We start from the raw sequence: 16,149 nt of genomic DNA, 5'->3' as shown, positions 1-16,149 counted from the left end.
TCCTCACATAACCCTTTGAGAAGGTGCCATCTATTCAACTTTGCAACTAAGAAAATTCATTTTTCTCTTGACATGTGTGTATTAAAGAAACTTTCTCGCAGTGCATACCCAGCTCATAATACATATCTCAAAGGTGTTAGCAGAATTAGGAATTACATTATAATTGAATTTTTCCTTCTCATTCTTAATATTTTATGTATGTCTACTTTTGTAAAGTATACACTAAGGAAGGAACATGCACTGTGTAAGAAACACATTAAGAGGAGATTAGTTCTTGATATTCAATACACTGGTTTAAATTTCAAATTTTAAATCTCAATTAAAATGACAATAGAAATTGACTTTTGATTCCTATAGTTTTCACTCAACGTTTATGGGTTTGACTGTGAACACTGTAAGCAGCTATATCCATATCTTTTAGAACACTATTTCTGCTAGTACCCTTACAGACTGATAGGCTCTTAAATTTTTCCAAAGCAAAGGGGCGTGTGTGTGTGTGCTCGTGCACGTACCTACTGTATATAGGTTACTGTAAGTCTATCTGAATTAGGGCAATTCTCCTGGTAGCCAAAATTAACTCAGGAGACTACTTCAAATAGACAAATTCTAGGACAGCTGTGTGACATAATTAGCAACAAAATGGCTTAAAACTGTAATTTTACTAGCTATTAAACAGAAAACAAAAGACTAGCAACAATGCTTTGCTGTGATAAACGTCTTACAAATTCTTCAAAACATTAAGTTCACTCACTGCAATAATTTTAACCTGTTTGATAGGTTTTCCATCTAGTGCTGAAATGTATCTAGAAGATACATAAAACTCCTTCTGAAAGCAGTACTAAAGGGATAAGTCATTCAAAACCAATTTGGTTATTAAATTTTCTTCAAGGACTTTATTTGCTACTAGTTAACCTTATCATTCACTATCCTATACAAATAAAAACACCAATTAAAGGCAAGTGATGAGGAGAGAGAGAACAGGTCATTTATTTTCAGTAACCAGACCTTCTGTCACCAATCACAGGGACCAAATGACCCAAGGGTGGGTGAATTGCCACAGTAATACAGCCTTCAAAAGATGATCCTATTCACATTCTCAACAGCACAGATAGGACTATTTAATTTCTTCAACAGGAGAAAATCATTTGCACAGTATCATAATAAATAAATATTTCTGTACTAAGACACGTATTATGAGAGAAGCAATTCTGAAAACAGTGCGGCTCACAAGCACTAATCTAATCAGCTGGAAATACCTTCCTGATTGAGGTACTCTTTCTAGGACAAAAAAATCACTGAAAATCATTTCAAAGGTTAGGGTCTTTAAAAATCAGGGGGAAAACGTACAGAGAATAATTTGATTTTTCTATTTTATTCTAAAATACAAACAAGACTCATTAGGATTATGTCAGCATAACTCCATGATGTATTTTTATCTCCAAATTCCTAATAGGAAGTCATAAATATTAGGTTAGAAACTGCTGACATTTGATCAAAACTAACACACAAAGAAAAAAATTAATTATCAGTTACATGAAATAAGCAATACTAAGTACTGGGCTTTTGAATTACAAAGCTTATAAAACAGCTCTACAATTACCAAAATCTCAAGGCCAAAAATGACACTAGGAATTATTCAAAAACAAAGTATTTTGAAACAGCTTAAATCATATGAAACAACTTGGACAAGATTCTGATACAAATATTGCAACTCAGATGAAGTTGAAAGAATAATTTGAATTCAGTCCAGTTAAGCCATACTGCCACCAAAAACCTATTTCCTTTTCTAAATGAAACAAGTTATCTCAAAACTTTTAAACATTGAAATGGCCTGAATTTCCTTTATTTGTCCATGGACTATAAGAAAATATTCTTACCTAGCAACAAAACATGATATAAGAGAAAAATAAATCTGAGTACCTGCTTTATCGCCGGAGTACATCAAATACATTCAGCCTCTTTCCTAGAATTCTAGAAGTTCAGGTGAATTGCTTTACTCAACTAAGCCATACCACAAAGAAGGAGGGGAAAAAAGTTTCCACCTTCAATGGAAATATCCATCAATTTCTGAAAAAGTGAATTTAAAAAGTACATAACATTTCAGATCAAAACATCAGTGCCTTGATTAAGCACCTTAATTTTCATATGAAAATTCAAGCTAAAGTTTAATCATTCCAGTTATATGGTTCTGTGCCATCCTTGCATAGTGAGTATTTTGAGTTTTTTAAAAATGTCCTTTCCGAGAGAACAATTACAATGGACTTCAGGTAGTCTGTTGGCCAAGAATGAGAAAGTCAGAATCTGTCCAAGTGTTAACCAGTAGTAGAATGAGGAGAGGTTTAACAGTTATAACTGGATACAGGAAAACAATTTTTAGGTCCCAAGTTCACTACCATAATTTACCTTAAATTAACAAAAAGCCATAATTAATAAAATCTGTTCACTTTGTATGAGCGGTTCTAACATGGTCACAGAAAGGTCAAATCTCGGGGGCACACACCCTACTTAGCGCCCCGGCAAAGCTCCCAGCCGTGAGGTCAGGCGCACCATCTACTTTAACAGATTCTGCAGCATGGCCGTCGCATACGTGGGCCTCGCCTGTTTGCTCTCAATTGCATTCTGGAGGTACTGGATGCCTCCACAGCGTTCCCAAATTTCTTCAAACTGTCTTGGCAAAATCTCAGCACCACGCTTTCGAGTCAGGCCTGTCTCTTCAAGATTCAGCTCACACATCTCCATGTCATCCTTCCCTGCATGGGTGACACATCAGAGAATTAACTCTTTAGAGGCACTTATTATAAACTTTATACCTAAGTTACCAATTCTCACAGATTTGAGAACTTTTAAAACTTTATATTCTTCCTCTAAGACAGAAATCTGCTTAATAAATTCACCTCCACCAAGGACCCTTTCAGAAAATACTAATGCTGCAGTTGATCAAGTTATCAACCTTAATAAAAATGCTACATTTCTTTAAACGATTATAAATCAATTGATATAATTAACTACCAATGAAAAGGTTCTTAGGACACAGACAAGTTTCTATGTGTTCTATGAGGACATAATTAATCCAAACAATTTCACATCACAAATAAATTAATCCTCAATTAACTGGAAGTCTGATTTAACTGCAAAATTCCATCCCTCAATCTTGAAATTTTATGAATTATTAATATATATTAAACTGTTTCACTCAGACAGTTTATAATCTTCTTTTGCTTTTATAAAAGTTTTTTTTCCCCCACACGAGTCGTACACACCAGCCACAAGCAGGATGGGCGGCTTGTCAGGATGGAGTTCCATCTGCCGGGCGATCCAGGGGCCGTCAAAGTGCGCGTACCACCAGCCTTTTTTCTTATTCTGCGGGTCTTTGTACTGGTCGGCAGGGCGGATGAACGGGATGCGGAAGAAGCGCTGCTGCCGGTTCATTTCTATCTCCTGCTGCCGGGCAGGAAGCTGGGACGCTGGGTTCTGCTGAGCTGTGACAAAGAACAAGCAGGGGAAGTTACACCGGCAGCCCAGGGGGTAACGCAAACAGCCCTAACTCCTGAAATCCACCAGTTTTTAAGAGAAGAGGGGTTCCTAACAGTAAATTTAAAACAAAGTATCAATTGCTTATACGTGAGTAAAACGTAGAGTGTGCTCTCTTAGAATTTTCTTTCCCTAAAGATGTTCCTTAACATTGCAAGTTCTGTCTCTCTCTCTCTCTCCCTGTAACACCGACAACAAACAAGCCCAAGCAGATTATCAACCTAAAATAAGGAAAGAAAACTAGTATTATTTGCTAGGATTTATACTTTTCTTCCAAAGAGTTCAACATTGAAGGCTGCAGAATAACTTCCATGGGACTATCTATAATTAAAACAAATGAATAGTAATTCCACAATGTGAAGAATTACAGATATTTGTCAATTTGATTACTATTTCCTCAGAAAAGTGGGAGACAAAAGTTTGCTCTTCTGCCAACTGATTCTGGGATTTAAAATGGCCAGAACGGTATTTTCCTACTACCACAAATAGACAACTTCATGACAGCAACAAAAAACTACTAACACTAAGCATGAGCTTTCTCTCAGAGATAATTACTTACTCTCAAATCTTATTTCTCTTGGAATAAAATCCACTGAAATAAGTGGAAAGTATACAATATTTGGTTCTTTTTATCATAAAAAAAAAGAAAGAAAAACCCCTGCTTTTCTGCTAGTACTGGACATGGCACACAATTTTTTCCCCTTACTCAATTTTCATTACTAAACAGTCAGGTTTTTATTTTATCCACAAACATTTCCCTGGGCAATAATTTTAGTTTCAGCAGCATAATTTTGGAAAGTCTGTTTAATATGCCATTTACTGCAGCTCAATTAAGAACCTCACTGAAATGCTTAAGTATATGTCAATGAAAAATTATAGAATATATGTAAGTCAAGAATGACACTTGGCTTTTGTAAGAATTTCCAAATACTGAAAGGATGAAAATACTCTTTATTCTACTTTTAACACCAATAGCAAAAGCCTTCTAGCAGCTGAATTTATTTCTGTGCAAACCAGAGAAAGCAAGAAAGCAGTTAGCAAAGCTACACATGCCTAGGAAAGAATAACACAGGAGCCCAGTTTTGTTAGTGACTTTAAAGAGATGCACCGCCAGCAGCATGTTCACACAGATGAGCTTATTTATTCTTTGTTCCTGTTCCCTCCCAACTACTTACAGTTTAGTGTTTCCGTTTTAACTTTTAAAATTTACCTACTTTGCAGAAAATATGCTAACCCCAAATTAAGAAATATTAAAAGCGTAAGAAATAAAAAACTTTCCCTCCATCCTAAGCAGTCACTTAGAATACACAATCAATATGGAACTATGATACTGATGGCCACTTGTTAAATTAACCTGCATTTTTCTTTTAAAATAGCAGCCTCCTGTACCTTTATATATTGGGTAAAATTTAGAAATCCCAGGGAAACTCTGATAGTTTTTTCTTTTTTAACTAATCTTGAGAAGTGAACATTGCATTAAGGAAGCCTTAATTTCCAAAACTATTCATCTGGAAGAGTACAAAGATACAGATGTTAAAAGTCTGGGTGGCTCAGTTGTTTAAGCACTCAACTCTTGATTTCAGCTCAGGTCACGACCCTGCGATTCAGGGATTGAGCCCGAGTTGGGCTCTGCATGGACATCATGGAGCCTGCCTGGGTCTCGCTCTCTGCCCCTCCCCCACGCTCTCTCTTTCTCAAATTAAATAAACATTTTTTTTTAGTTTGAAACTAATAAACAACTTTTTTTCACATCCAATTGTATCATCCTTAAAGTGTGAAATGTTTTAAATGTGGCACTCTAAATTACTAGAAGCACTTAAAAAAATCAGGTCCAACAAGTCAGCAAACAAATATGGCATCATATCCAAATCATTACTGTTTAACTGACTGCAAAAACAATTTACTGTATGCTAAGAGGCCTCAAAGCCCTTAAATTATCAAAAAATGTGCACCACAGGATACTACACAAGTCACTGAATAATCTTTTCTTAGGAGGCATCCTATTAAACCTGTGTACATTATCATACAAATTCAGATGTCTTTGGATCAAACTGCTGACACTCGTTTTAACAGTGTTTGAAACCAGCACCTAAAGTTAGTCTTCATTCTAAAATAATCAAGCTGCTTATTGAGTTTTGCTACAATAAGAACTGTGTATATTCACAGCTTACAGTGCTATTTTTTTAAAGGCAGCAATTTCATAAAACAACAGATTAATTTTGTTCTACATATATATTTTGGAGTGATCCAAATGAAAGCATTATCTCAAATTAAATATCTTAGTATGGCCAAAACAACATTAATATACTACAATTCCACTTAAAATTGTAGCAAAACAAAGTTTAACAGAAGTTAGTATTTTATAAAGTATTTTTAACCCATCTTCCAGTTAGCTCATAAGTTACCACCCATTGACTTACGTGAATTGTTCAAAAATGGTGCAAAATCTGTGAATAAATATTTTACATTGAAGAAAATAAAAATGGCAAAACTGTTAAATGAGAATTCTTCTCGTTTATAAAAGCCTTACCATCAATCGAGGAGGTGACGAATAAGTAAATATCCTGTCCACAGCCAAATAGTCTCATAATTACCTACAAGTATATGCTGCTTTATGATTTAAAAAAAGCTATTCTGATGATGTTTTAGGAAATTCTGCTTGATGGACATATAAAGAGGATCTAAATTTAAAAATATATGTATTTCATTTGTAATTTTGGGATACAGTAATATTCAAACAAGAATCCCACACAATGACTCAAGAACAAACATTACTAGAATTTTTTAGAAATAAAAATCTTCTAAATTCATCAATAAAAATATATGGCTTAGTGAAAAAGCACTGCCATGTTTACACACACTCAGTATGTTCTAATTTCTTTCAATTCCCTCAATCTTAAACTCATACAATTTTTATTTTAGTAACTATGAAATAAAACTACTCTCCAAAGCCACTGTCATAAGCAAATAAATATTGTGACTCATCACCGGGTACTTTACCACTGCTCCAAGAATTAGTTTCTGGAAATCTCTTTCTGTAGTAAATGTGATGATGAGAATGTGCTCACCCAGCACAGCACCCAGAAGGAGGGTCTGATGCTCTCTACTCTCAGTTACAAGACTTTACCGTGATCTGTCCCAGTATTAGCCTTAAATAATAGCTACTTATATTTTTGTTAATCATTAGTTGTCACTTTATTTTCTCAAATTAAGGAATTCTTATCCTTGTGAATATTAAACTACAGAGTAGTTCCTTTTAAAGGTGTATTAGCTACCCCTGTAGGAAACTACAGAATTTTCTCAACTGAGCTGTTAAAGTATCTCAGTAAACCTCACCTCCTTTTCACTGTATTCCTGTGTCAGAATGTATTTTACGTGGGGAAAAAAATTAAAGAGAATAAGTACTTTTCAGAGCTGAAGTTACATCTTATCCTGAAAATGTCCCATAATCAAATTCAATAAAGGCTACATACATGTGGAGTGTGTGTTCACATAAAATTCCTAAATTTGTTCTTACAGCTAGATGGGACTCTTGGGAAATTTTCTTAATCTACTCTTTTGTTCTTCCAAATAGTATATTATGAATGGAAACAGTGTAAAACACACTCAGTAAGGTGTGTTGACACAAGGTAAGCCATGTGTCATTTGCTCCTTTAGGGGCAAAGCTGGATGAGTACAATATGTAAGTTTGGTTTAAAAATATAAGAAATATGTGTGTGTTCATTAAAAATATACGTGCCCTATATTAAAACATTACTTTTCTTGTTTTAAGAAGTACAATCATTCAAGTGTATAAATTTGGGGGGCAGGGGAACCATAATGAACACCGATCAGCTGAAGGCCATAATTAGAACATGACAGCTAAAAAGAGTATACCTAAATGGAATAGCCTATTTATAGTTTTATAAAACAAAAGAAACTGTAGTTAGAAACTTGGTACAGACAGTGGACAGGTAACGGAATCATTCTGTTATATTCAATTCCCAGAGATAAATCTGTTAAGTTAGAGAAGAGAGTGGTGGTCACAAGAATATCATTGTGTGGAGGGCCTTCAGACTGCCATTTCTTGGTTCTGGGTTTTCTCTCTGTGTCCTTCCAGAGTGTTGTATTCCAACCGATGACACCCCCGAGCAATCCCTGGCACGAACACCTCTCTAATGTACAGTATTTCCTTTACTCAACCTATTCTTTGCAACAACTTAGAAATACTAAATTTCTACCACTTACATGGCTTTCATCAAACATTGCTTTCTTTTATTTACTTAGAAGATAGTGAGGGAGGCAAAATATAATAGAATTCGTTTTCTAAGTCAACTTGAGCCATGCATTGCAAAACTATACTATCAAGTATTAGAAATATACTTTTTAAATAAAGACGTTAAACATTTCCACATGTAATCGTTCTGCAGGTGTATATATATGTGTGTGTGGAAAAAATACATATTTACATATTGCTGCACATCTTCTTCAGCATAGACAAGAATATTCTTACCTCCAGAATTTACATTAACACATTAATTCAAATACTTTACAATAAATATGACTTTAAAGACATATTAACAGAAAATGTCATGAAAGATAAGTCATTGTGGTTGTGTAAGGCTCAGTGGCTCACAGCTGCACAGCACAAGAAAATCTGGATTGTACATTTTACCCAAATGTATTATGCATAGCTACATACGTTTATATACAAATACTCTGGAGCATTTAAAATTACAGATTTGTTTTTACCATAATCAGTAACAGACTTTGGAGCCCGTTGCTCTGTTTCAGTATTTCTCTTCTTATTCTTGGATTTCCAAGCATGATACACTTTTAGTCTTCTGTGAAATTCTTCTCTGCAAGCTGCCAGGAGCTCAATATCTATAGATTATATAGGAAAAGAACCCCCACACCATGAAAGAAGGAATTAGCATCCTAATTTAGTTGTCTAACATAATTATTCTGTAGAAGAAACATATATATTAACACATGAAATAAAATACATTGTTTTTAAATTGATAGTACAAAATCAAAAGTAAGCATATTATTGATAAAGATGATAATTTTATGGTAATATTGTCTTTTACATTTACAGAGCATTTTCTTATGCATTATCACTGTATCATTTGCTTACACAAGAACGCTGGGCTACATAGGTCTTTTATAAGTGAACCTGAATCAGAGAGGTTAAGTCTCTTGTCCAAAGTCAGAGTCACTGTGCTCAAATGCAAGCTGTATTTACATGCAACAGATTTTTTATGTTTGTAATTATGCAAAAAAACTCTTGGAGGAGGGAGAAACCATAACAAGTTCTGTATGCTTATGGCACCCGAGTTCATAGGCATTGCATCCTAAACTCAAACACTGATTTAAACAAGAACACAATTGTGTGGAATCATTCAGCTAGAGTATTTTACTATTCTGTTGGAAGAAAAATAGCTTTAAAAAGAAAGGATTGCATTGCCATTTTTTTTACGTTGCATACATAGGTCAAGACTCTGACATACAGGTATTTAGGTACCACGGGTATCATTAGAAGGGTCAGTCAGTAATACAGGCCAAATCATAATTTCTGTTTTCCCTCTTAGACCCAAATAAGAGGCAAAATGAATTTAAAGTCTTTCTTTTAGCTTTGTGAGTAAACTAGGTCTCTATTTCAAGGTGAGAATAACAAAGATAATGGTTTATATTAATTTATATGCCAAAAAAGGAAAGATACTTGTTCCAGTCTAAGTATTTACTTATTATCTGTTAGACATGGAGCTTTCCAATTTTTCTTCCTCTCCATATACTTACCACAAGAAGTATTGATGGTATCACGTAGTTCTGCGTATTTCCACTTACTGAGATCATATTTCTTAGTACCAGCAGCTGCCTTGGTGGCTTGTACAGCGGGACCTCTGTAATTAGTACATATTTTTACATATTTAAACTAGAAGTATGAAGGACACGTTGACTAAAGAGGCAAGAAAGTGAATTTACGTCTGAGAACTAGAATTAACTATTAGAAAAACAATATTTTTTGTATCTTTAACAGATGAGATTAAGAAATGGTATATTATAGGATTCCTAGGTGAATTAAAATTTTCCAGTGTGCCATTTAATAGCCATATTATGTCTTCAATCAGAACTTCTGATTCTAACTCTCTGGTACCATGAACCTACCCCTGACTTCAGTTTAAAAACTCCAATGAATGGGTAAGTGGACATTTAATGTTAGAAAATACATTTCTATAAATTCCTCAAAATCAAGAAGAAAAATCCTCTCTGTTTCCTAAAATCATCAGAAGTACACTGAGGGTTTATGAGCCATAAAGCCGCACAGTGCAATCACCCACAGACTGCTGGACGTAACAGATGGGCAAGTCCCAACAAAAGCTATGGCTCAGAACCTCCCTGGGCATGTGGGTGTTTGCAGGGCCCACAAGTGACTAGTCAAACTGCAACCCACTGCGTTAGTTGTGAAAGACGGGCTAAACGAGTCTGGAAACACCTGTGACTTCTTAGCTCGCTGTTAAAGAACACTTAGAAAAGTTCTGTAAAAAGATAAAAACACACCCTCATGTTCAGCAAGTAATATGACAACTAGTAAATTATGGAGGCAGCCCAAGTACCCACTGATATATGAATGGACAAAGAAGATACGTACACACACGTACACGTACACACACACACACACACACACACACACACACACACACAGGAATATTCAGCCATAAAAAAAAAGAATGAAATCTTCCTATTTGCAACAATATGGATAGAGCTACAGTGTATAATGCTAAATGAATGAAATAAGTCAGAGAAAGACAAATACCGTAAAATCTCACTCATATACAGAATTTAAGATACAAATGAGCAAAGTGGAAAAAGAGGCAAACCAAGAAACAGACTTTTCACTATAGAGAAGAAACTGATGGTTAACAGAGTGGTGGGGGTGGGGTGACATAAGGGACGAGGATTAAAGAGTACACTTATCATGGTGAAGAAAGAAAATAAAAATCAGTAGACAAGACTCAGAGCAGTGAAATACAGATTATGCCCCAAGTCCCCACACTGCTAGTAAATGGTAGCACCTGGGACTGACACCCAGCTTGTCTGCCTCTAAAAGCCCTAGTCCTAGACCTGACTCTGCCTATCTTTATTTCTTTATTCCTTCTACAAACATTAATTAAGGCCAACCCTTCCCCTGTGCTAGGAGCTGGTGACACAGAGTTGTGTAAGTTTAAAAAATAATAATTAGTTAAAGGAAGAGATTTAGTTCATGAAGCAGATAACAGATTTCAAAGAGCAAAAGTATAGAAGAAGTATCAGTATGGGATGGGGGAGGGGAGGGAATACATACTAAAAAATGTGTATTTTTATGTACATAAAAATAAAATGATAAATTAAAAAATAAAATGGGATAAATTCAACTTTTTCATAGCAGTGCTACTCAGGGCTTACAACTTGTTTCTATATATATAACTTGAAATAACTATTCAGAAATACAGAAACTTTTCTATAACCATAAACATTAGCTTTCAGCAAAATATGACACCTGTCACATAGCACTTAGAATAAGCTACAAGATCAAAGTAACAAAGGAAGAATTTAAACACATCACATTTTAAGACATAAAAAAGATGAAACAAATATGAAAAGAACTAAATTTTAAAGAACTAAAATACTGCATCTCAGGTATCACACAAGGAATTTCACCTTTATCTTCCACTACTTAGAAAATATCTCCTCTTAAAGAGGGATGTTCAAGGTATAATACTTGAAAATGAGGTCATAGTTTCTCATTATTTTACATTCTGAAAGATAACAGCTATCTTGGCAGTCAAGACACTGACTCCTACTTAATGAGAAATGATATCTGAAAATATGTATACTTCTTCCTGAAATAAACGAAATTATTCCTTCAATATTAAGCTTAACAATGAAATAAATAAGGTACTTTTGCCTCTTTAAGAGGACTCTGTATGCTTTTATTTTAGAGAATAAAAAATGGCACACTTCACTCTATGTACTTAATAGCTGGTAGACATGATGATCATTAGTAACATATAAGCCAGGCTGAAGAATAATGTGTGGCCATTCAGTTCTTCCTGCATTTTTATGGTTCAAACCTGTTTTAGATTTATTGCAGAATCTATCCTTTTCAAAAGCTGTGTGACTGGCAATTTTCCATGTAGCTTTTTCTTCTTAATTGCTTTGCTCAAAAAGAGCCAGCTGTGTGTCAGCAAGGTGTCTCTATTACCCTTAGAATAAATTATGCTTTAACATTATTCAAATCTTCTTTTTTCTCTTCTATATCCCTAAACCACCATTCAGTAAACTAACAAAAAAATTTTTCTTTTCTTCCTAGGTCTTCTAAGAGTCTTTTCTAAGAAAGCAGCTGAAAATTATTATGGGTTTTTGTTTATTTCTTTTGAAAAAGTGAATTTACATAATGTACAGTTTTATAGATTGTCAGAATACACATGAGGTGTCAATATACATAAGGCGTATTTTGATACTTGAGAAAACAACATTGATTTCAATTTATATAAGCCATATAAAATATGGCTTAATATTACTAACTTTTCACTCATATTATGTCAAACAAAAATACATCTACTAAAAACATATTCAGCATCCCAAGTACATGAATGAAATGCATTTAAATGCTTTCTCCCCTCATCTCTGGAAATGCTAAAACAGTAAAATAAAGGTGGAATTTACTGATTATTTAGATTTGTTATAAAGATAATCATATAAATGATATACTAGGGTAGTAACAAAACTGACTTCTAATTTTTAAAAATATATTAACTTTAACACTTTCAATTAACCCTGTAACTTCAAAATTGACAGTTAAAACGTTACTGATTCATATCCACTTATAAAGGACCAGATCCTGCTGGGAAGTCATATTCTCTGGTGGCTCAATTTTTACATCAGTGGTTTTTAAACCATGTGCTATGGTGAGGAGGTTCTCAGATGCCATACTCTTTCTCTCTACTTCCCCTTCAAGGAGGCACAGAGGTTCCCAGCAGGGAAGGGGTTGGGGCTGTGGGGGTAGGAGGCAGCACCATTTCCATGGAAAGTTTCAAAACATTCATTCTGTCTGAGAGGAAAGGTCCATCTACCGAGGCTGAGTTGTGAGGGCCAGCAACAAACATGGCCGTGCTACCAACAAGGAACAGTCCCATTCAAAACGCCAATGGTTTCCCCCTGGGGTATTACCAATTTAGAAGAACACCGTTTTTTAGCTTTTTCTGTTAGGGTGGTGTAAGGGTGAAGTGACATTTCCTGTACAGAAAATTTACAAGGAAGAACAGACTATTCATAAAACAGGTTCTGGTCCAAATAATGAACAGTGATTTAAAAACGTGATTTTGAGGTGACACTTATTTCCCCAAATTCCACTGCACTAACCTATTCAGAAATTCTGACATTTCTTTTGCCATCTGTTCCCTATAAGAAAAATACAATATGGTTTTATAAAAGACAACTATATTATATTTATATAAGACAATACAACATGGTTTTATAAGAGACAACTATATATTACATAAAAGATCTAAAAGTATAATTTAAAATGTATGTCTTTAATAGGATTATTGATTTAACCATTCACTATCATTTTACTTCATAAAAGTCTGTAATATACTTTTCTATATGGGATATAGCCATAAGATATGGCAAAACTTTTGTCTAAATACAGTTAAAGCTGTCTGAACTCCATTTTTGCAGTAGGAACTTTCAGATAAAATCACATTAGAGCCATGCTTCTGTGGTGTTCCTTATGTATGGAATATATTAGTATGTTCTAAACACACACAGGAAATTTGGCAGGATATAGGTTCTATACAAGGATTTTTGCACTGGGGTTGCTTAGTAAATATTAATTAGACAAGGCATAACAGTGGTAAACCAAGCTGATCTACTCTATAGTGTAGAGTCGTATATATTCTAAACTCTAAAATTCTAAATCAAAGCATGCTTTAAAAAAAAATAAGAGAATTCAAATGCATCAAGTACTTGTTAAATTAAACACCAGAAGTGTTCTGACTTTTCACAGATAACATTTTCTGAAGGCCAAAGTTACTTTTCTTTTATTCCTCAGGGAAGTATAACTTTTCTCAATATTTAATTCTGTGAAAAGGGATGGATGTTTCATTGTGTTCATCAACGATTATTTAATTTCATTATTTTATTTTCCTATTTGTTTTTCTTTCTTCCTCCATAATCATTTTCTCATGGCTCACTCTATTTATCAGACTCTGGTAACTTCAAAATCTTACAAATCAATAAAAATCATAAGGAAAGAAAATGGTTATATTTGCATCAGGGGTTAGTTTCCTGGATGCCTGTCAGGAGCTGGGACCCAGACTTACAGGAGCAAAGGACTTTTTTTTTTTAAATAATCCTTTCTTTGTAATGAACACTAGGGGGTGACAGGAGGACTACCCAAGCAAGCACCATCAGAGAAACGGATGATCAAGGATAATAAATACAAAGAAAAAAAACAGAAATATGTATTAAATTGTATATTGGGTAATAAACCTATCAATCTCCATGTAGGCTAGTCAGAATTTTCTAACTTTCAAACTCGGCATGACTTTAATTAATATCTTTAATTCTATTATCACCTCAAGGTTTCTTAGTATCCAAGAGCATCTCTTCTTTCTCCTAAACTTTTCTCCATTCTTTTTTTAAAGGGTTTTTAAAGGGAATTCATGGCCTTTCTAAGCTCTTTACCATGTGGTCTGTTGGTCATATAGAGATTTCTCCATATGCCCAACACTACCCTGGATGGCAATCTCTACTGATCCGGCATCTCACCTGACCCTGTGTTACTGCTCCAGGAGTTGCACCAAATATATGAGACAGCAATGATTCCTGCAGCCGTGTGCTTTTTTCCTTCTAATTTCCCCAAACTATATGCAAATAGTTACCTTACACACTGGTTGCAGGGCTTATTTAATTCCAACTCAAATGGTAACTATAAAGCTGTTGTCCTAATGGAGGGAAATAGCACCCAGAGATGTTTTCAAAATTTTTGGTGCCCTGTGGTAACAATGCTGTGGTAACAGTATACTGCTGCCACATGTTCTGCACCAGGAACAAGTACCTGGTGCCCCATGTGACATTGACATGTCCATCAGATAAAGGTGAAACTCACATACATACAGGGATTTTTCCCCCATGGTTTTAATATTTGCAGAATTTTTCCAGAAATGCAACTACTGTGTACAGAGGAGATTGTACTCAACTTGTTCAGAACTTAAAGTTTTGTTTAAAATTTCATGGCACTGAACTGACCAACAGAACATTCTTTTATCAGCTTGCATTTGTAGCCGTTGCATTTATGGTGATGCTATGTATGAATAAAAACATCTGAGTATTTGTTTTTCTGTAGGTGTGAGCAAGCACATGCATACTAAAATATTTAGTATATATATGAAATATAAGCAAAAAATAACAAAAATGTACTCCAGTGAGGAAACTATTTCTCCTAAAAAGTAACCACACTTGTTAAAGAAAAAAAAAGATTATATGACCAAATCAAATTTTGAAAAGAGAAATGACATACGGTGCCATTTTGGGTCTTGCTCCATTGTTTCTGTGAGAAATAATATATTTTAGTTAATATCATAACCAATTCTAAATCGTGAAAATCTGGATTGTGCCAAATTTGTTTCAGTGACTTTACTTATTAAAAAAAAAAAAAGAACTCCATTACCTTTAATCTATGAGATCAGTCAAAATTTTAAAGTTTAAAATTTTCATTAAAAATTATGAGAAAAGCCTAAATTAAAAGCATTCAATGAAAATTAAAAAGCAAATATATTACATCTAGATTAGAAAATTCATACAGTGTGAAGTGTGCTTATTTTTTTATAGAATATGAGTATTATTTCATAATTTTAGGTAATGTGAAATCATCACTTTGCATTAGGATCATGTGTGATTGATTAAGATCATGTTTTACAACATTTTATGTAGAAAACAATTCTTACTTAGAAGTTACTGGATGGGAATCCAAGCTGGAAAAGTAACTTGAAATTGTTTAATGCAGCAGAATCCATTTGCATATATTTTTAATGCACCAAAGAACCCAAGAATGACATTTTCATACTATATATGAAGAACAGGATTACTTGGAGAATTCTTACTCATAAATTTGTCAGAAATAATTCAGTGCTAACAAAAGTAAAATAAACATTCAAAAACATTTACTTGTAGCCCATGGAGTAAAATGAAATGATCAAATATGGAAAATATGTATAGGACATCATCCATAATGATGCCAAAAAGGACTTAAAGGGGCATTCCAGAGGAGGGGACACCAACCCAGGAAGTGTCTCACAGAAAACTAAAACTAATTCTTTAGCCATTCAAGTCATAATTGCTTGACTATGTCCTAATTACTTAGTAGTGGTCCCATTACATAGTTAATTCTGCTTAACTTAAATCACAGGTAACATCATTTATGTTAAATGTCCTGAATGAGTCACTGTTTCTCTGAGACCACTCATCCTTGGAAGAAGTGCACCTTTTTTAAAAAAAAATTTACTGTTTTTAAATTATTTTTCAGAGAGAGAGAGAGAGAAAGCAAGAGAGAGAGAGTGCATGTGTGCACGAGCAGATGAGCGGCAGAAGGAG

General features: G+C 34.3%; 1 protein-coding gene across 2 annotated transcripts in view; it reads right to left on the bottom strand.

Annotated features, from left to right (window-relative positions):
- Nucleotides 1-960: 960 nt before the first annotated feature.
- MYO6 (myosin VI) overlaps nucleotides 961-16,149 on the bottom strand; it is an 86,393-nt gene continuing 71,204 nt past the window's right edge. Inside the window, exons 30-37 of one of the 2 annotated variants that reach the window (XM_029944849.1) lie at nucleotides 15,504-15,530; nucleotides 15,077-15,106; nucleotides 12,916-12,954; nucleotides 9,310-9,413; nucleotides 8,263-8,394; nucleotides 5,952-5,978; nucleotides 3,261-3,479; nucleotides 961-2,750 (exon numbers count right to left, since the gene is read on the bottom strand). In XM_029944849.1, the coding sequence (XP_029800709.1) occupies nucleotides 2,551-2,750; nucleotides 3,261-3,479; nucleotides 5,952-5,978; nucleotides 8,263-8,394; nucleotides 9,310-9,413; nucleotides 12,916-12,954; nucleotides 15,077-15,106; nucleotides 15,504-15,530 (778 nt within the window). In that variant the 3' untranslated portion in view covers nucleotides 961-2,550. The remainder of the gene's footprint in view (nucleotides 2,751-3,260; nucleotides 3,480-5,951; nucleotides 5,979-8,262; nucleotides 8,395-9,309; nucleotides 9,414-12,915; nucleotides 12,955-15,076; nucleotides 15,107-15,503; nucleotides 15,531-16,149) is intronic. The other variant, XM_029944845.1, reaches the window with a different exon arrangement.

This window comes from Suricata suricatta, chromosome 7 (genome assembly GCF_006229205.1).
Source record: "Suricata suricatta isolate VVHF042 chromosome 7, meerkat_22Aug2017_6uvM2_HiC, whole genome shotgun sequence".
Lineage (NCBI taxonomy): Eukaryota > Metazoa > Chordata > Mammalia > Carnivora > Herpestidae > Suricata > Suricata suricatta.
The sequence above is the reverse complement of the archived record's forward strand: the minus strand, read 5'-3'. Positions and strand labels throughout refer to the sequence as shown.